The 22,478-nt window shown below is 35.2% G+C and overlaps 2 protein-coding genes and 1 long non-coding RNA gene across 3 annotated transcripts; 1 reads left to right on the top strand and 2 right to left on the bottom strand.

Annotated features, from left to right (window-relative positions):
- Positions 1-307: 307 nt before the first annotated feature.
- Positions 308-18,462, bottom strand: LOC106170068 (uncharacterized). The gene is made up of 20 exons (XM_087010259.1): positions 18,299-18,462; positions 12,455-12,557; positions 11,676-11,867; positions 11,198-11,320; positions 10,417-10,751; positions 10,024-10,102; positions 9,671-9,805; positions 8,746-9,005; positions 8,335-8,440; positions 7,769-7,968; positions 6,857-7,058; positions 6,332-6,361; positions 5,783-5,938; positions 5,158-5,364; positions 4,698-4,826; positions 4,073-4,198; positions 3,626-3,667; positions 2,986-3,087; positions 2,493-2,683; positions 308-2,175 (listed from the first exon to the last, which is right to left on the bottom strand). The coding sequence occupies exons 2-20, from the start codon at positions 12,510-12,512 to the stop codon at positions 1,759-1,761; spliced, it is 3,090 nt and encodes a 1,029-aa protein (XP_086866385.1). The 5' UTR covers positions 12,513-12,557; positions 18,299-18,462; the 3' UTR covers positions 308-1,758.
- LOC147762328 (uncharacterized) lies at positions 14,209-17,123 on the top strand. The gene is made up of 3 exons (XR_015333725.1): positions 14,209-14,477; positions 15,876-15,968; positions 16,368-17,123. It is a non-coding gene; the product is annotated as an uncharacterized LOC147762328 (long non-coding RNA).
- Positions 18,463-19,175: 713 nt separating the features above from the next.
- Positions 19,176-22,470, bottom strand: LOC106170081 (proteasome subunit beta type-5). The gene is made up of 7 exons (XM_013549818.2): positions 22,318-22,470; positions 21,805-21,949; positions 21,347-21,458; positions 20,794-20,893; positions 20,560-20,589; positions 20,118-20,322; positions 19,176-19,749 (listed from the first exon to the last, which is right to left on the bottom strand). The coding sequence occupies exons 1-7, from the start codon at positions 22,462-22,464 to the stop codon at positions 19,661-19,663; spliced, it is 828 nt and encodes a 275-aa protein (XP_013405272.1). The 5' UTR covers positions 22,465-22,470; the 3' UTR covers positions 19,176-19,660.
- Between the last annotated feature and the right edge of the window lie 8 nt (positions 22,471-22,478).

Below are 22,478 nucleotides of genomic sequence, written 5' to 3'. Positions count from 1 at the left end.
CGGGGGCCCTTACCGTCTAGGAGGAGAAGCGGTAACGGTAGCCGTCCGGCGGAGCCAACGGAGCCGGCGGAACGATCCGGACGAGACCGAAACCATGTGTACCGCCAGCGCTAACGCTGGTGGTACAATAAACCATTATGACAATTTACAGATGCAGTTGTACATCAGAGCAGTATGTGATTCTGAAGCAAATTTCTTAAATACTATCTACATCATATATTGACAGCAATACATGTCTATTGTTCCCATTTTCATAAAAGAGGAACTGGTGTGGGTACTATAATTCTATAAAGAACCCCACAATAGAATAAATAGGATGTATAAATTAAATCTAGTACAATTTAAAAGCAATTCTAAAATCTACATCTGGGTGCTGCCTTGTAGGGGTTTATTTATCTGAAATAACTTATAGATTTATGAAAAGATAATTATATGCATTTTATTTAACAAAAATATGCAAGTGAGAGAAGTGAGATAATAACACCTTTATAATCACAGCAATGTGCTTTAAGCACTTTTGTGCCCAAATGAAGGAAATTACATTTCCACAGTACAAATATATTATTACAGTCATAATCAACTGCTGCATTCAGAAAATATCGCATGATTTTTTGCACATTTTTTTTTTGTCTAAAACAAGAATCACTTAAAATCTTTTAAATGTAAATGTTAAATACTAATCAAAAATCTTTGAGTCAGTTGTGTAAATCAACTGATTACTTTGTAGTGTCTCCAAACCTTAACTTGAATTCTAAGTCTCCATGTGTCAATATCTCTTAATTTCGGCTGCTCTGCTGAATGAAGAAGCTAACCCCCCCCCCCCCCAAAAAAAAAAAAAAAAAAATTAATATTGACGTCTTTTTCATTTAAATCGTACAGGGCAAATCTGCCATTACTGACAATTTTAACAGATTCAATATGAAAAATACAGCTATACAATCCATTAATTGGGCTACTACGTGTGATCATATCAAATAAAAACAAGTGTAAAACAAGTGTATTTAAGCAAAGAATAAGATATGGCAAATAATAGAGATAAATTAATTTTTTTCACATAATATAACAAACTTTTAATAAAATAGTTTGTTTTCACAATTCTTGTTTGTATCAATACCCTGTGTAAAATAGGAAAACCCTAGAAATATTCAGTGACTATAAATGATAATTTGTTCTGATATGATTAAATTAAATCTATAATACTACATGATAGAGATACATATATGCATTTGATTTGGAATGCTTTCTGTCATATTACACATTTATAACAAAAATCTGTTGATGAGGGGTTATCCTGGGTCTGAAAAATACATTCATTAATTTTTAAGCTATTTTGAAAGGAGGTGGTGAAAAATGATCAACATTTACTGATTCAGAAGTGATATTTGCTGGAGTAAAGGTAAACATTTTAAGCATGTGGTGAAAACTCCCCAGGCTGGGAGGAGGTCAGCTTGTATACAGATGGATGCAGATGAGGACTGCCACACAAATATCCAGCCCCAAAACTTTCTCACCATCGTAATGATTGGTATCGCAAGGACAACTTTTGCAAGTATGCACAACAAATGTACTTGTATATCCAATGTCAGATACCATTAGAAAAATTAACAAACAATTTTCTCAGTAAATTTTACAGTAAACCTCACCTTGAGTGCCTTTAGCATTCAAGCTGAAGGATGCTTTCAAGAGGTACTGTTTTGCTTGTGCCTATACTTATATACTGAAAAATCAGTTGGAAGCCAATGACATAGATATACTTTTTCAGAGCTCAGTGACTGGCACATTCTGTCTTCTGTCTCCAGCCTGGTCTCCAAATACGGTGGAGGAAGAGTCCATGTTCCCTCTCACCATGCTCTCACCACTTGCCATGGGGATAACCTGTTCATTGCCTTGTGCTGCCATCTCATGGCTTCCACCTGAACTATCACCCTGTGCTGCCATCTGTTGGCCAGCATGTTCATCATTAGATTGTGCTGCCACCTGTTGGATATGATCTAAAATAGCACTATTGTCTCCCTGGACATTATCATCCTCTCTATCTTCATCAATGAAAGAGACCTCTCTTACTGGTATAAGGTCTGGCTGACTAGAAACTTGCCTGGAAACTGCTGAGTCGTGGAAGACTTCTTCATACTTGGGTGGTTCCTGCCTGAGATCGCCAGAAGAATTTTGGAAACCCTGAGAAAAAAAAACACAGTGATATTAACTTTCCTAAAAAAAATGTGTCCATTTACACAGAGGGCTTCATTTTATGTTCCAACATTCTGCTGTGCTACTGTGCAAAGCCTCTTAGCACATGGTTCAGATAATCATAAAAGAATCAAAGACGCGCAATAATCATTGTAACTTCATATACAGCCAAAATTTGATTCAATTTTCCCGGAAGTTTCCACTCTTCTCCCTTCATCCATAAGTTCCACAATATGAAAATTGTTGACAAGATTATGAACTATAAACTTTTTTTGTGTTCAAAATTTTCCAAAATGACCACCCACCAGATTGACGTTTCCATCGTCAGCATTGTATTGGACAGCAGCATCATAGTCTGGCGGCCAGTCGTTCTGGTACTGGTAGATTAAGTAGGAGGCATTACTGTTCTGGCGACTGTATGTTACTGACTGAACTTCTGGCTCTGGTGGCAACTCCACCGTCCTGCTCCGAACACTTCCTCTGGAATTTTGCATGGCTGTAACAGATAAAAAAATGTCTCTGTGTATAAACTGTTCTTTTTTTTCTAATTTTTTAAAATCATTTTCTTATGTCTTATTGATTCAAATGAAAGTAGCAGTCATTTATAAAATTTACTTAAAAGAAGTTCCTTTTGAGAAGAATATAATTAAATATCATAACTGTAAGAAAATTTTATTTCACTGATGTTGCATGTGTTTTTTAAAAATTATTTTAGATTGTAAAAAACACTTGCCAAACTAGTGCACTTCTTCAGTAAAAATAAATCATTGTAGTTATAATTACTGTACAATGACTCACCATTGCGTTTGAATGCAGCAAATACCAAGCATGACAAACAAATCAGGACTACCACTCCAAACAATGCAATCCCAATAATGGTGCCATCATCTTCTTCTATAGCTGTAAAGATAATACAAGTTAACTCTATTCTAAATAATACAAATTAATCATGATGATATTATTTTTTAACATACAATATATGACATGGGTGAAAGTTGTAAAAAATGAAAATCCTGAGAGTGTAGCTTGCAATTTCTCATTGCAATCAGACCGTATGAAAAATAATCAAAATTCAGACTGAAAAACCCTGAAATCAAGCATAATTCTGAATACTTTCAATAACGCATATCATGATGAAGAACCATGTGAAAGTAACAATATTCTGGATAAAAATTGAGAACAATTAAAGAGCAGAAAATATCCTCTAGTTCCCCTTAAATTGCCTTTATTTTTAAAACCTTCATACAATCTTTTGAAACTTTCAAACTTCTCTTTAACACTCGAAAAAGTTGGAAATCTTCCAAAAGGAGGAATATACCCATCTCAAGAAATTTATCTACATTGGAAATGTAGTCAGCCAATTCTGGTTATGAAGGCCTTAAACTTCTTGTATGAATTTTTACATTTCATGTGACAAAAAGGCCACTATTAAACTTACCTAATATTGGTGTGGCCTGTGGAGTGGTGGAGGCAGTGTAACCTGAAAAAACATATTAATTCAAATATTAATTAATAATAATAATAATAAAATTCTCAAGGGTGGTGGGAGGTCATTGCAAGAATCAGCAGTTACTTAAAGAAACTAAAGAAAAATATCACATTGTTTGACCTCCAGTGGGTTGTTTTACTATACAAGTATTGAGGAAGCACCACCTTGTACTCACTTAAATTAATATCATCAAAACATCGATTCTCAATTAATTCAGTTATGCCAAAAATTAGTAAAAACTTAATCAATACATTTATTATATGTGATTTTCAAAATAATAAGCCAATTCAATGTTTGTTATTATAACAAATAATCTTTATTTTAATAACTGAAAATCATTTGACCTCGAAAAAGGTAGGGATAAAAATATCTATGACAAAAATGTCAGATACCCACTACAGTATTTTTCATCATATCCATCTGCACAGTCCCAGTTGTGATCGCACAACGCACTCACATGTATACAGCTCTGTGACCCGTGACACACTCTGTAGTTGGTATTTGTACTTTTAAGACACCATGCTGAAAACAAACATATATTATTCTCTTATAGATCAATTATTGAGTGTTATATACCAGTGTTATATTTGCATCATATTAAGTTGCTGCATACTCATAATGTTTGATTTGAGAAAGTTTTTTCCAAACTTGCACTGACGGACTTTTGCATATTGTAGAACATTTAAAGCACTTCATATACCAGAGTGTTGCATTCATATCAAACTGAGTTGCCACAAGAAACCATAAAAATAACATCTTAAATTCTGCACACCCATAATTTTTCAGCTGTGAACATTTTTAGAAACTTGGGCTAACAGATTTCTTTATGTGATGATGAAAGAAAAAAACTTGCAGACTGAAACTAAAATTTTGGGGATTTGTGTCTTCACAAGGCAGACTGAATGGATATGCAATGCAACCATGTTTTTCTGTGAAACGCAATTCATTCAGCTAAATTTGTTAGCATTCTTTCTTTGAATTAATTTTTAAAACCTTTTTGAGAGTCTGGACCCAGATATACCTGAACAATTGTATTCATCTGATCTGTCCCTACATTGTGGTGTGCCGTCACAGTATAGAGAGTATGGTATACACATCAGGCCATCCTCACAACGGAACATGTTCCGATAGTCAGGGCAAGGGTGGTAAACTGAAATGAAAAATGAGTTGTTGACAGTGATGATGATGATTAAAAAGAAATCGATATTAGTCGTGAGATCTTAAAAATTATTAATAAATTTAGAAAATTACATATTCAACTGTCTCATTTTTTCACATTCTCTGACATGAACCAAGATCTAATCTTTTCCAAGTATTGCTTAAAAAAAAAAAATAGCAAGACTTGCAAATATACAGTCACCAGACGGGAAAAAACATTGCAACATTTTTTTACAAACGAAAACAACAACAACATTGTTATGGAAAAAAATATCAAATTGTGTTCAAAGGTCAATGTTTAACACAATATCCAGCTAACTTACCCCCATATAAATGTGAGGCCTTGAAGTAGCTGGCCCAAAACTCCATATGTCCATTCAGCCCAATTACAGCCATTCTGATGTAAATCCCATGGTGACCAATCAGTTCCATACCTATCATGTTGTTGGGGGCGCTATAGTAATCTAGATACGGCGTGTCTGATGTCACACCATCATGTATACGGACCATGAATTGTCGAATGGTGCTTCCTATAAAAATATAATTACCCATTAAAAAATGATCAAATTATTCTACAGACCATATACTTCTAGAGGGTGATGTCTGAGAAAAAATGTATCAAAAAATTGGGTGGAGAACTGTATGACTTTCATATTCACTTATTTTTTATTGAAACTAGATTTCTGTGACACTAAATAAGGGACCAGTCTAAAGTGACCAGTGCCCCACCTGGTAGTAATTTCTGAACTGGTCCAGCTAAAACAGTGTCTTTATATAAAAAGTGCCAGGTGACCAGTGCCCTACCTGGTAGCAATATCTGGCTTGGTCCAGTTAAAACAGTGTCTGTATATAAAAAGTGCCAGGTGATTACCTTACCTGGTAATAATATCTGGCTTGGCCGAGTTAAAACTGTGTCTGTATATAAAAATTGCCAGGTGATTACCTTACCTGGTAGTAATATCTGGCTTGGTCCAGTTAAAACAGTGTCTGTATATGGTGGGGTGCTCTTTATGACCCAGACACAATCTCTGCTAATGTTGGCCTCTCTGGAGGTCAATTTTAGGCTGATATTGCCAGAGTACTTATCGAAAACTTCACCACAACCTGAAGAAGTGAGCAATGAGATATTGTAAAGGTGATAAGAAATATCTCACATGAAAATGATAATGATATCATGGTGACATTTTAATCATACAACTGAGTGAAGATTTCTAAATTCTGCACATTGCGTATTCATCCGGCTGTGTCAAGCTATAAAATATGATTTAGGATCTTCATTGTTGGGTTGTACAAAATTAAGAAAAAAAAATATGAAAAATTGTAAGAAAAACAGTTGTTGACAATGTTTTAATGGATGGAAAGTGGGAAGTTGATGTCCTTGAAAGTTAAGCATAAAAACATTTAAGCTATCAAAGTCTGTTTAAAGAAGTGTTTAACCACAATAAATATTATTATTGTTATAAAAATAATTAATTGCAATGAATTTCAAGTACTTACTCTTTGGCATTGTTGGCCTAGGAATATTTCCTGGAAAAAAATAAAATGAGTACTATTTTACTTTAGGGCAGTTTAAATTCATCTTGATATTTTAAAACTATTTTCATTAGCCTTTCATATCTCAGAGACAAAGCATAAGTTTTACAAGTAATATAATATCTATGGGTAATAAAAAATTAATCTTCACTGTTCTGTAAATTAAAATCAATGTATTTAAATCTTTATCTTTTTTTTAACCAATTTAAATACATGGTCCCTTAAATACATATTTTTGTACAGACACTTGAGGGTCAGAAAAGTAATAATGTTAAGTTGTACTTGGTAAAATGTGTTAAATGAGTCTTCAATTAAATTTTCATTTTACAACCTGTTCATATATTAATTCAACAAGAGTAGATGACGTAATTATTATACTCTGAAAAATGAAACAATAAACAATAGTAATGTAGTTTCCTATGCAAAAATCTAGAAATAAAATCCTCAATAAAAAAATCAAAAGAATCTTTCACAATTTGGTATACCTACCAGACATGAATATTACATTCCCTTTAAAAGCAATACTATTATTGTGACTGACAAATGACTGTCCACTGGCAGTGTCCAGTATTGTGACCAACAGACAATTGGAAGTGGACACAATGTTGGGACGGTCCCTCAGACCATCTGACCCTCCGTTGTACGTCCTCCTGTTGTCTGCTAACCCTGTGCTGGAGTTATAGTCATGGATCTGAAAGCAAAGTTATTGAAAAAAAATATCATTACTTGTTTCATTTGTTGTGGCATAAAAAGCATAATGTTGTCATAATGCAAAGATATCAAATAACACATAATCAAATAATAAACCAAGGTAAAACATCTCAGTCTTTTATTTCTTTGAAATTTCACTAAGTCTGTTCACTTGCTCTAGGGTGTAGTGAACGGTTTATAATCTCAACTTGTACTTTCAAGATAAACACTTTGATTTGTCAGCCAACAACCTCTCAAACCCTTGTCATCATAAACATACAAACACTGGTAAGTAGCTCACCAAACTGCCATTATTTCTGTCCCTTTTCTATTCAAAATCCCACAAAATATTGCTTAATTTTACATTAAGGGGTTGTTCCCAATGAAACTATATTGTTCTATGAAGATCAATCAAACTTCGCAGGAACTCTTGCTGAATGCAATCAGATAAACAGCACTCTGTTAATCTGATTGCATTCAGCAAGAGTTCCCACGAAGAGCATACATTCCAACAAACTCCTATAATCACCAGCTTTTCTGTATTCTACTCAATTCCAGGAGGAGGCAAGTTATTCTTATAATCTGATTGCATTCAGAGAGAGTCCCTGTGGAGTTGGATCAATCTAAGTAGAACGATAGTTTCATTGGGAATGAGCCCTTAGTCACGAGACTTGGGGGCCATCTTCAACGACCCTCATGAAATTAACATACCACTACAACATCCTTTCTGTCCAGAAGCCAGTCAGTAAAGGTCACCACCATATATCCTGTGTCCTCTAAGTTGGTTATTTTGTATCTGTAAGGACGGTACCAATGGATTATTGGCAGACTGTGTGGGTAACCAGGGGATCTTATCTTGGTGGAGTTGGTGCGACCCCCACTGGTGTCACCAATGATAAATTCATCAAAATCTGGAAGAGAAAAGAGGTCAAGTTTAAGTTAATTTAAACTGGAACAATGTCTTAACACTGGACACAACTGGGACCATGAATGCTTTTGTGCACCATTAAAAACATTAGAAAAGATGATTTTATACCTTTTGGTGCAAAAAAAAAAGCCTGAAGTCTTGAAACAAAATTGGTTGTAATTTTTGGCACCTAATGGTAGCAAATCATTTTTCTCTCATTAAAAATAGAGGGTATTTTAAGTCTAACCATTTCTGAAAGGCATATATTGCAGGTACATATTTGGTGACTAACTTAATTCACCCAAAATAAGTATTTTAACAATTGCTGACATTTTTGCATGTGAGTCCAGCTAGTTCTTCTTCCACTCACCAGATGGCACTGTGACTGGTCCAGGACATTCCCTCCTCAGGACAAACATGTCATCAATGGCAATATCTCCCAGAGGGCCATTGCCCACCGAGGCTTCAAAGGTCAGCTGGAAGTACAAAAACTTAATGGTGAAAGAAGTGGCCCTCTGGGATCAAAATAAACTGATCTGGGAAACCGACTGATGCTATTATGAGAAAATGTTTTTGATACTCTCTAGAATCAATCAATCAATGAACAAGAAAAAATTTCTCTGATAGGCTAAGAACATTTAAGAACAGTCTGAGCTAAAAACATAATTTCCTCTATCAGAGAAAAAGTTTTCAAAGTACTCTTTAACTTAGCAAGAAAAATACACTTTTGTCATGAAATACTCTTTAACTTTAATCCTCACAACATTTTTTAACATTTTACCTTAAATGTCTCAAACTTCCGAGAGGGCAGAAGTATTTCCACCTGTGCTTCTTTCCATTCATTCCCCTGATCACCTAATTTGGAAAACAGAATCCAGGAGCCATTCACCTTCACCTCAAGTTTTCCTATATTATTTCCATACATGTGGTAGCGGAAGATAAGGCAGTTGTGTTGTGAGTTACTCGAGATCTCCTTGGTCTGAATTTGAGCTTTGGCATTTGGGTACCGCCCAGTGGCTTCTATGTACAAAAAGTGTCCGCCTGTTGAAAAAGTAAAATATGCTGAAATATTGCCTCTTGAAAACTAAGGCATGTGTCAAGTGATATCAAAAAGGAGCAGAGGATGAGAAAATTGCTTTCAGCATATGCTGAAAAAATCCCCTTAGACCAATAATGTTTAGCATTTGTCTAAAACTTAGTTAAGTAACATAGCCTACTTTTAATAGGGTTTTAAACACACACTAAGAATAAAAAGCATTTTTTGTTGAGCTTATATGACTACAAGTATGACTTCCTGATCATCTTTTAACAGATTGAATTAATGTCACCAAAATAATCCAAGTTATCACCTCTTGAAAAACTTCACTTGTCAACCATCTTGACACATTTTTGAATGGCATGGCAACCCATAAGTCATTGCACAAAGTAATAGGGGAATAAAAAAAAACACTTTAAGACCCACCCTAGAACTTTCTATATCCTCAGATTGTTACAAAGTTATGGTGAGTGGCAAGATTGGAAGATCAAAGGTTGGTCCCCGCTTACCCCAGAAAAATAAGTTAAATATTATTTTTTAGTGGGAAAATATTATGCTGGGCACCTTTCAATTAATAGGTGCTCACTGGGTTCACAATGGCATTATAACTTTACAGTTAATCAGCCCAGGCATGAGTGCATATGCATGTATGTGGCATATGTGCCAGTACCTCCATTATATCCTGCCACAGGCCCTGTCCCCTCTGTCACCGTAGGGTGGTCAGTTCTCCTCCAGTTAAAATTATCTGTCCATATCTGTGTCCATCCACAGTAGCCATCTTCAAATGTACAGAATTCTATTACTCCTGGTGAAAAAAAAATTAAAATATCCTTTCATCTGTGATAAAATTATCTTCAGTCTGCTATGATAAAGATACTGGTAAAATTGGAGCCAAGATATTAAATATTATTATTATGTTCACTGAATGTCCTCTTTTTGCTTTGTTTTAGTAGACTTTCTGGTAGCTTGAAGGGCCAGTAAGCTAAAAAAAAGTTTTGGCACAGACTGTTACTGCTGTCTTACCATCACATGGCAATATATTGACATCATCTATGGCCAGGACACTCCTCTCGGCCTCTGTCAGGAATCCCTCAAATATCACCTAGAATAGAGAATATGCAATGAAATAAACAGGACTTGGGGTAGGAACTACTAAAATGAAGTCAGATGGTTGCTTGAAAACATACAGCATCATACTCTGATAGAAAAGTGTCGCTTTAAAAGAGTTTTTTTACAGCCAGCCAAACACATACTCTTTTGCCAACATTTTGCTCTCTCTCTCTCTCTCTCTCACACACACACACACACACACACACACACACACACACACACACACACACACACACACACACACACACACACACACACACACACACACACACACACACACACACACACACACACAATTTTACTTACAGCAAAACCATCGTCTAGAGGATCCAGCCACAGCCTGGTAAACTGTTTTTTCCAGGACACTTGAAAACTACTGGAAGAGTATATTGTTGTGAGGAGATACTCTGACACGTTAGCAGGAGATACACCATTGGCATAAGACTGCAAGTAAATGTTCAGCCTGCTGGAGTCCTCGGAGCCAGTATTTTGAGAATTATGGTAAAAGTAAAACCAAAAATCAAGACAGTACTGAATACGCGGAGAGTTTAGCTTTCTCGGATTGACTATGTATGGGGTTTTTATCTGCCCTGTGGAGTTGCCAGGTTGGACTGATGGTTTGGCATATAAATAGGAGCCACCTGAAAGGTAAGGTCAATATGAACAGGTTACTCTGATTTTTTCTTTTAATTTCATCAACCATTATCTACAAAAACTAAACGTAACTGAGCAAAACAACTTTTTCTAAATTTAAAAGTTTCTGTATATTTCAATGTGAAAAATTGTGTAAGTATAACTATACTGAGACAGTCATATCTTTAATCACCCCAGACTGATATTCCCATGCATTTCCTTCCCCTGCTAACACCCATTATCCAAATGTATATGCACAGTGGTATTTTTTCTTTCTTTCTTTTTTTCTAGTACATGCATTCCTTGTACATAAAATTACTCACTTCCAACCCAATGTTTTCTTAAGAGAGTGTATAATGGAAAATGACTCCCTTTTGTAAGGAATAAATGCTGTTAAGAAAAACCAATTGAAAACTGAAAACTGAAGTGAAATAAAAACCACAAAAAGACATACTCCCTGAACTATCACTGAGTAAACTGCCAGGTAGTGCCGACTGACGCTCCCAGGTTACGCCATCTTGGCTGTCCTGAGTCCAGGAGCACAAGTCAGAGTCAAAAGAACAACCATAGAGGACTTCTGGAATAAAGCATGGACCAGACGCAATAAGAATATAATACAACTTAAATATGGATTGCAATCAATACTTGAATAGAAGCAATTTCAACTTCAGTAAATCCTTAGGATATTTTCATGTTCTTCCTGCCCACATTTGTTTTATTTTTGCCCCTTACCATAAGTATCTCATTAAAAGCGTAATTAAAGAATCATTCAATGGTGGCCTCAGAAGTGAATAACAGTATGGTAGGAGTTCCTGAAGTCCCCCACCTCTCACACTGGGGGAGGGGGGGTGCTGACTACAGGAACTGCTGTGAAGACAGATACTTGAGATACCCTCCCACCCACCCCACCCCCACCCCCGTGGCATACCTACCCACAGACTGGGGGTCCACACTGGTGTTTACTATGGCAGGGGTAGTGATGACTACAGGAACTGCTGTGGAGACAGATACTTCAGATAAGGTACTCTTATCATAGCTGGTACTGAGAGATTGTGTGCTGGATTCTGTGGCCACACTGGCAGGATCCTGGGTAGTAGCTGGCACTGATTGTGATGATACATAATCTGTAAATGTAAAGAATAGGTCAGTAACTAGACATCAGAATGAAAAATACATATTATATGTGTAACAAGATACTAGTGATACTAGTGAAAGAGACTGAGACCACGTTCAGATTCAAACATCATACCAGCTGGATCGATCCCACTCTGCAAGGGATTCTCGCTTAATCGCATTCAGTGTAATCAGCTTAATTGTCGAACACGCCTCCTTGATGCCTAGGGGGTCATTAACTTTCATGTGTGTTCAGCCTAATAACAACCTAGCAGCTTTAAGCGGTGTATCAGACAATAAGTCGATTACAGTGATTGCATTTAGTGAGAATCTAATGCAGATATCGATCAATCCAGCTATTACAATGGGTTTATCTCAATGCTCCCTGAATTTTTTCACTATCTACGTAACTAGATCCTTATAAATATATATCCTTATAAATAAATAAACAAATTGACTAAATGCATAAAATATAATCTGATTACTCTATAATTATTGACACTTGGGAGTTTCACGTTTAAGTGACCCACAGGCAATTTCACTAAATTAAATGTTTTATATTTTTTATAAATCTATCAATATATGTATGTTTACTTACATGGAGTGCCAACTAGTAACAGAAGTATACAGGGAACCACACTATGGAGGATAAACATCCTGACATGTGTACAGCTTCATCAGGGTCAGTGCACTACCAATATCTGAAAGATGTACAAAGCAGGATAAATCAATGTAAATGTTCACAACAAGTGAAGGGCTCACTGATCTGGAAAATGATGCTTAATATACTGATCTTGGTTGTGGAATGCTTATTTCATGGTACAATACGTGATCAATGTATCCGTAGAATAGGGAGTGACATCATGAGCTTCGCTATAACTAGGGCATGCACAAAGGAATTTACAAAGAGGAAACCACATATAAATGGGACCGGTTACAATGAATTTTGTCAACCTAGCTCGTGCACACAAACTCTATTAGACTCTTGCTGAATGCAATTCAGAATAACAGACCAAAACACATCTTCCTGGCATTGAGTTGAATATCAAAAAGCTGGTGATTATACAAACATACTGGAAACAAGAGAAGGCGTGTATGTCTGATTGCATATTACGCCATATGATATAGCAAGAGTCCTTGTGGAGTCAGATAGATCTATAGAGAGTGGTAGTTTCACTTGGAAAAGGCCCCCTAAAAAAAAAAGAATTCCTGGATACCATGACAGAATTCTACAGTTCTACCTTGATATTAGCTTGGTGAACAAAATTCATTGTAAAAGGTCCCAAAAGATTGAGTCTTCATGCTAGACAAGTGAACCTAGATATATGCCTGACAATGTATGCAGATGAAGTTTCATCCTAGACATTTCTTTCAAAAGAATATAAATCAATCATTAATTGACCCTTTCCACCCAAGCCACACCTTAAGACAGAACAACAGAATAGCAGTTTTATGATAATGTAAGATAAATCTTCCAAAATGGCTTTATAAGGGCCTTATATTCATAGAATCAGGTTAAGCACCAGCAGTTATTGATAATAATTAAACTTCTCACCTACTAATATACTCTGCTGAGGTTTCTGAGTTAAAATAAACTTCATGCTGTGCGCACAAATAACTGCTGTTTAAGGCAATACTTGATTAAACATAACATTATTTCTTCGTTTACATATTTAATTATCAGTGTATTCATTTATTTGTTTGTTTATAATACTCATGTACAGTTACTCTACGTATATTTGATGACAGAGCACAGACTAAATTTTAAACATTATCTTTACCATGTTTGACACAGAAATATTGATCTTAAAGTGCTAAACGAAAGAGAAGAGCAAAACTGATGCTTGCCAGGGGCCGCTTGCCAGTGGCAGTATTTCCCATTCGGCTCTACAGAATTTCTCATCAACTGAAATAATTACAGCAACATTCACAACTGGTCTGTGTCTATAACAGTGAACTATTGGGAATGAATAGTGGTGGAGGGAGTACTGTTATACAGTTTTTGGCCTTACATTGATTTTATGTACTTCCCACTATCAAGGTCTCATAACATCCTGTATTACAAACTGTGATAAGTACAAGTGCTTACTATGTGTAGTATAGGGTAGGGCAAAAAAGTGAGGCAAAGGGCCAAATTATGGGTGAGTTGTTGGCCAATGATAGACACTCTTTAAGATTAAATTTTTGTTTAAATATCGCAAGGGTGTAAACCTTATTTTTTACAAATGCATCTACATGACGAATGGCGGATTTCAAAATTAAAATTAAATTAAAAATTTAGGCCAAATAACCATTGGCTAACTATTAGTACCAATTCACCATTGCAAAAAATACACATTCACTATTATCAAGGAGTTATAACAGAAGGAGATTACACGCGTGGGGGCGGAGCCCGTATTACGGTCTCTCATTGGTCGGAATGAATAGAACCCAGATAACAATGGATGCCTATCTCTGTTACGCTTAATTGTTGCTCTCGTTTAAATCTCGTTTGTTAGTATCTGTGCCTTCGTCTGTTGATTTTTGAGGACAGAAACAGAAACGGAGTCCCAAGTTTCTAAAAAATGAGAAAAATACAGAATTTATATGATATTACGTTGGACAAGGTTTTCAAAAAACAGGTAAGTGCTTTTAAATGCATAACTACACGAAATATGAAGATAAATTGCAACTTTTATGTCGTAGGGTCTCACTGTGTAAGTGTCCAGCTACACGTTGATCTCGCGAGGTGGTGTGTGGAGAATAAATATTGCACGAAAAATATTTCCCACTCATAACAAGTGCCTATAAATATAGTATCAGATGAAGAAAGTTTGGTCTTTATACAGTTGCAATTGTTAAGTAATTTGTGGCAATAGCAAAGAATAAAACTTAGGTGCACTTTTAGTAGCTGAATAACAAGCAGATGCTTAAGCCGCCATCTTGTTAATATTTCGAAAAAAAATTACTCCAAAAGACATTTTCCTCCTACTTTTTGAAACTTGTGTCACATGACAGTCATAAAATTTAACTAATTGTTATGTGTGCAACACACTCGCTTGAGCAGTATCGTTTTTTTTTGCGATTTTACATGTGGTCTAGCTTGGATACGACAATTGACAATTTTCATGAGTTCCGATCAGAAAGTGTTACGCTTGTTACGGCCAAAAGCCTTACCGCTTTTTGTACTTTTCAAATGCAAGATTATAAAAAAAATTGGTGTGTTTAGATTCTTGAACATCTTGATCGTGGCGTGGTATATATTGCATGGATACTGCTCCAATATTTCTTGGAAAAAATAACCTGATTTGTTCAGAATACCAATTTTTTACTCTAGTGTTATGGGTAAATGTACCATTTTGGCCTTTACCTTTTTCATGTTTAAATCTAAAAAGACTTATCATGACAGTTGGTCATCATTTTTCTTCTCACCATGGTGGGTGGCTTTGGAGTGGTAACTTTGTTGTTAAAGTAAAGTGCTCAGTTTTTTTTTGACTGGAAAATTTTGCCTCCACCCAGCATTTTCCATCATGGCGGTCTAACAGGAAGTTTGACTTCATGGCATAGTTATTTTAAACTTATTTAGTCTTCTTTTTACATATATATGTTTTAATTCATATTAAACCTTTGAAAAAAGAACACACATGAAACCTGGTGCTTTTAATTTAAAGTCTTAAGTTCACCTAGGCTCCACCAATTACTTTACCTGTTATCTCACTACACATCTCCCTTTGAGTCAAGGTGTGTAAGACACACCTTATTGTGTAAGACACCTCTATAATTAAGGGGTACTTGCTTCTCTACTTTAATTATACTTCACTACTTTGGCATGTTAGGTGGCAAGCTTGGATGTTTCAGTTCATTTTAAGAAAGCTTTGCCTTGGTGGTTACAAAAGAATAGAACTCTATTAAGGTTTATTCATTACTTGAAAGTAAATATTTCATCTTGCAGTGTTGAAACAGAAATTCTCTCAAAATTGATAATGAATTTTACATGCATATCTTAACACTACTCAAGTTTTTTTTTTCTTCTATTATAGATATGGGAGAAAGCTGCATTGAATATATGAATTATGGTCAGGCTGGAAAAAATTTTAAAATGTCAATGAAAAAAGGAGGTCAGCGTGTCTGGGGTAAGTTACTTTTGTCCTAATGCCTAAGATGCATTAAACATTCACTAACAACAGTACACTTTTTAATTTTTTTCAAAACAACAACCTTGGGCATTTTCCTTTTAGCAACCAGCCTCTCTGAAATCCCCTTTTTGTCCTGTCAGAAGAGTAGGAACCAGGGCGGATTTAAATAATTTCTTGTAATAAGTACAATTTCTTTCAATTTCTTGGGGTTTTTAGCTTGTGATCATGAATCTTGATATTCTACATAAATTTATTTGTAAATTGTTCATTTATGTGGTGAACATTTCAGTCAAGTCATAACAAGACACATTGAACTTCACTGCGTAATTCCATAATGTCTACATGGATACTAGTAGTTCATAATGCTATTATTATGTTTTTTTTTCTAACCTACAGGTTTCTCTCTTTTCTGAGTGGCATGGCATTGGCAGGCAGAAGAAAAGGCCCTGAAGAAATTCTCACTTGGTTTGTCCTTTTTGGAGAAGAAACTGGATAAGACTGGCCAACAGAGATTGCATTAAATTAATAGTGCTCCTTCATGACATTTTAAAATATTTTCAGTCACCTAACTGACTCTATACATTTCAAAAGTTGACATAAATTTTATGTTACTGTCACGTGGAAAAAAATCAAAACCTATATATAATTTGTTGAGTGCCATGGTATAACAGTCTGCTTGATTGCCAGTAAAATTTGGACTGTTTCAGTGAAATTTCTTTAAAGCAGTCACTTACTGGCCCAGTTAATTTTTTCAGCTGTAACATGTACTCCAGTTCATTTTATAAATGTTCCTACTAAGTGTTGTCTTGACTTATAATAACCTTTTGAAAATCTCATGTTTTTTATCCTATTTGTAAGAATTAGTCTTATCTTCTAGGGGTTTTTTTTTTTTTTCATTCAACCCATTAGATTCTCAGACCTTGCTGGCCTGTGAGTGGAATAGTATCTGGCACAGACTGGTATCAGCAAGTCAGATAAAAAAGAATATAATTATTTCTATTTGCACGGTTGAAAAAAATTCCAACACAGACTGCATAAAACTTGGAAAACTATAGCAACTTAATCATTCTTATGACTTCATTAATTACTGCTTATGTGTAAAATTTTGTTTTTGTTCTTCTATTGATATAATAAAATGGTTTTACTCACAGATGCTACTATCATGATGCTTGAGTATAGAGTTGACTTAAAAGATATTTTAAGTTAATATAGTAAATAATAGTTTGAAATTCAAAATTCTCATCTTTACTTGTTTCACTTTAAAGAGCTCAGTTAATACTAAAATTTCTGATATATTTTGTACATAAATATATTTATGAAGGAATAAAAATTATTCTTAATGTTTAGCACTGTGCACTTGTTTACCGACAAATAAGAAGTGTTAGTGTGTGTCAAAATAATCCTGACAATAAAAAGGGAGATTTCCAAGATAAAGAAATTTATAACGAGTATTTAATAAACTGACATGTCGTGGCATTGCCTTAACCTTTGATTAAAATTTCACTTTAATGCATTATGATATTAAAATTATACCGAGTGAGAGAAAAAAATACTTCAAGAAATTTAAAACCAGTCACAAAGCTTAGGCACTGTCTCAATGTAAATGTGTATGGGACAAAAGGGCAGGGGGTCCAAACGTTTATGTATTAATATTATGCCCTTTGGCAGTGAGGACAGACGTTCACTTGAATGTCATTTTCACAAACCACAGTTGGGACGTTTTCTTTTGACTTATCCTTGGTGATTTTTCACTGTGTTGTGCAAAAGAAAAGTCATCTATCACCGACTCAAAAAAACTCATGGCGACCATCCTCAGTCACCACCTTATAATCGCTTTCTATAATATCGTTCCCTCCCAGCACATCGTCCAAATAACTACCTGTGAAAAAAATCGTCAGCATACAGCGCCGCTTTGACACTACTGATCTCGAATTCTAACGCGAAATAACGCATATAAAATCAATCTCCAAGCGGAGGAGAGCGACCCAGACGAAACCTTGAGACAGGAGGCCCCCCGTAGCTAGCTCCGCCCCCCATAACAGACATCGGACAATAGAGAGGCTTGCGTGTAATCTCCTTCTGTTATAACTCCTTGCTATTATATAGGTCAAGAATCTCACTAAAAATCTCCTAATAAAAAAATGGACACAAAAACCTAAACAAAGGCATGTTTACTTAGTGGGCAGATCTAAAGACTAAAGTATTCGGAATATTTGATACGGAAATCAGTGTTAAGTTAGCGCACATATATACTACATTTATATACTGGCCACATTCATGCATATTAAATAATAAGCAAAAAAAGCTTTACTATAAAATGCACTTACCCTGGTGGATATTCTTATATTGATCAGTTATATCTTTTGGGTAAATAATGTAATTCTAGTGCCACTCAGGTCCGGCCCCACGTTTGTTGACACGGACGAATGAGCGGATTGCTTACATGCGAACGAAATACGGTCCCTCAGAGACCACAGCCTCGATTTCAAACAGAAAGATTGCTTAAGTTGGATCAAAAGCCACGACAGACCAGTGAACTTAATTTTGCTTTAGAACTCGGTACCCCTTAAATCATAAAAAAATTAAGTTATCCATTTGTCCAAACACCGTTTTCAAGTTTACCTTACATATGACTGCTCAGGTAGTATAGGTTCAAATACATGATTTTGATGTGTATTAATTTTTACCTTGGACATAATAAGAGACCTCTTATTATGTCCAAGTTTTTACCAATTTCTTATTAAGCACCATTTTTACAATTATATATTGATTGTCAGCTGAAGAATAAGTAATTAAATGGATGCATATAAGGTTGGGCATTTGTTTTAATGTTAGCACTTTTTAATTTAAGTTGTTATCAAGGCAAGACTGGGGGAGAAGCATAACCTCATGCAGACGGAATGTGAAGATTTGAAGGGTGTGGAAAAACATACTTCGCTATAAGAATTTTCAATCCTATGCAAAATTTAGAAAATTAACAAGAGGATGAAATAATCTTTACTTGTGCTTTGTAGATTGCTAGTGTGACAACAGCACAGCCCAAAATTTACTTAAGAATGACTGGTAATTAGAGAGAGCACATTCATGTACACACCCAAAGTTAAGTAGTTCAATTTATACACCATTCATTGTGACAGCCAATTTGCATTCACAAAATTAATTTATCTGTTTTGGTTTTAATCAAAAAGAATTAAAATTCTTACATAAATGTATTGTCATTTATTCATACAATTGTATCAATTAGGACCTTTTTAAAAGTGCAATTACCAAAGTCTTAGAAAGATGTAGGACTTGTTCACTTTTCTCCTCACTATGATTATGTACATAAAAAGGAACCAAATTGGTGAAAGGTTATCTATAATAATATCACTCAGCACTAACAGTAACAGTACATATTTTAAAAGAAGTATAAGACAATTTCTTTAAACTTTTACATTTATTTTTCACCTTCCAGATCAGAAGCTATATCACAATACGAACTTGTCCTATCTGCACTGGGTTCATCAAGTCTTCTATTTAAGCCCAAGAAATGTCTCCAAGACATTAAAGATCCTCATCATAAAAGATCTCTAAGTGTTTTCAAAACACAAAAATACGCTTGCAATGACTTGCTTTATTTTAACGGAAACTGAGTTCTAAATAGCTCAGACTGTTTTCTTTTCCCTTCAAATTGCTCAAATTGTCATGATTCACTTTTTCTCAGCTTGGTATTTATAATGCAGTTCTTTGGTATCATTCTGAGACACTTTGATCCAGCCTGTCTCCTTCATATGGTACACTGAAATAGTGAAAAGACAGCATATAACCATCCAGACAATGTATTCAAATAAGATTTTTTTTTTGCAATAAATCTAAATTTTGGGCTGACTGCACTCTTTAGATAGAAGCTACAGTAACTATAAAACCTATAGCATCAATCCCGAACAAAGGATTTTGTTGATGAATATGATCCTTTTTTTAAGCACAGAGGAGTTTTGTTGGAGAATGAAATATTAGATATATTTAGCACAAGCTCTGGAGTTTAAACTGTTGTTTACAGGACTTTTCCGTAACTTTTCTGAGTATAATTACACAGTCACATTAGACAGTGCTTCTAAATTAAAGCCATTACAATTAGACAGGAAAATACAGCCAACAAGTACTTACTGTTGACCACACCCCCACTGTAGGCATCTCTGTGAGTAGCATGGTAGATGGCCCTCTCTCCCAACTCATAGGCATCCTTCACTGAGAGGTCCCAGCTGTACCCACTGTCCATGACACCATAGGCATACGTGGAACCAGAACCCACTGAGAACATGTTATTGGTTATCCTTGTGCCATCACTGTCTACATAATATAGGCCAGGACCCTGAATAACAAGTCGCAAGTGTAAGCATGACAGCATACTACATACTTCATTTATCCATGAACTATCACTGGGTAGATAATACAGACCATGGCCCTGTATGAGATGTAGCATCCAAAATGTCAGGGTACGAACATTACATAATTTTAGATATTGATAGTTTAATACTATAACTGTCTCCTCATTATGCTACATACTACAATACTGGTTGTACCAGTTTGAGAATTAAACTTCACATACCTTTTTATCCCATCCACAAATCATTGTTCCCTGAAAAAAAAATATAAAATGGCTTGACATACTATAACTGATCATCAATATTTGTTACAGCTGTTCAGAAGAAAGTTAGACTCAATACTGGATTATCATAACAATTATTCGCAAGACACCTGATGATAAAATGCTTTATTGCATGCATCAATTTCAATAATCTTGTGAATGATAATGATAATGAGCCCTTCTGTACCAACTTACCATAGAGAGCCCCATACCCTTGTAACCATAGACAATGTTTCCTAGAAGTTTAGAGGCAGCTGCTACTGAGATCCTCTCTCTGTTCCTTAGCTCATAAATTCTGAAAAGATACAAAGAAAAACCTAACTGAATTGCCCAGTCTATTTCATCACAAAGATAAAGTTTTCGACACCTTTGTTGAATGAACATCAGGTCCCAGATGTTAATATCTAAACCTTATTTAACTTAAAAATAATTCATTTCCATCATTATTGCTTTTGCCAAGAAATCAAAACAAACTCATTTTTCACATAAAAAAATCCAGAATTTACGTAAATAATACACGAAAGTAGGAAGTAGATGTGCTGTTTAGAATGGACCAATCCCAAAAGGAGCAGTCCTGTCATCTGGTCTACAGTAAATCTCTAACTAACTTACTACTAAAATTCAAAGACCTTTTATTTAGCTTTCCAATCTGTACATAGAATTAAGAAACTTTTCAAAAGAAAACAAAACAAAACAAAAAAATAATAACAGTAATAGTAATAAAAAATAAAAATAAAAACACAAGTACCTGCATTGTTTGGCTAGAAACCTCTCCCAGAAGGAGCAATCTGCGGCCCCACCTGCCATGGTACCTAGCAGATATGGGTTGATCTCTATTACCTTCTTTACTGTCTGGGAGGCTTAGGAGGAAAAAAATATATATATCAAGTGAATAAGACTTAACAAAAGGTACATTTTCAGTCTGAGGATAAAACAAAAACATATTCAGTGTACAGAAGTGCAATCCCTTTAATTTGATGTAGAGATTAATGTCGCCACTTTAAAAAAATTCCAAACCAGTATACAATAATACTATCAGCATGCTTATTCTGGCTTTAGAGGTTTTTATTACCTTTCAATATGAAGGAAGAATTATTTTTTAAGTTTGCCTTTGAATCACAGAAATGTGAACATGCTGTCACACCATACATTTAGGTAACAGTGAAAGTTAAATAAAGCAAATGGTGAGTAAACTGAGTACTATACCTATATATGGGCCTGCTGTAGCTCTTGAATCCACAGCAACAATGACGCCATGCTTGAATTTAAATGCTAACGTTGTGGTCCCATGGTCAAAGTGGATTTTTACATTGCTGTCTCCTTCTGTAAACTCTCTCAAATTTTCAACAGGCTGAAAATGGAGATGGTGTACACATTTTTCTTAATAGGTGCGTTTTTTTTTATATCATGGAATGCAAACTGTGCTAAATGTGACATCGCTTTGAAAGAAAATCCTAGTAATATCATAGACACTGGGTGAATATTTATCAGAAGATGTCCCAATAGGTGAGTTGACGGAGGGAATAACACTAACAGCTAAGGGCTGCTGCATACATTTTCTCAGCAATTATTTTTCCTAATTTTTGGTCGTCTTAAAAAGAAATGCCACTGCATTAGAAGATTGTTTACATGTTTGTTTCTGTCTAGCCACTGACGGTGACATGCACATTTCCACCGGCACTCACTCTAAGTGTATTTGTCGATCTTCTAAGTACTTACATCAAAATCATTAGGCACAAAAAAGTTCTCTGTCGTTTCTAGACCGTGTCCCAAATCACTTCCTTCTTCTGGTCTTGGGAATAAAGAAGAATTTGGAGAAAACTGACAGGCTTTCTTTGAGAATCCACAAACTTCAGCAAGCGCCATGATGAATTTACTAC

This window comes from Lingula anatina, chromosome 4, assembly GCF_051362555.1.
Source record: "Lingula anatina isolate TDL-2025a chromosome 4, LinAna3.0, whole genome shotgun sequence".
Lineage (NCBI taxonomy): Eukaryota > Metazoa > Brachiopoda > Lingulata > Lingulida > Lingulidae > Lingula > Lingula anatina.
This window is presented reverse-complemented; position numbering and strand designations above follow the sequence as displayed.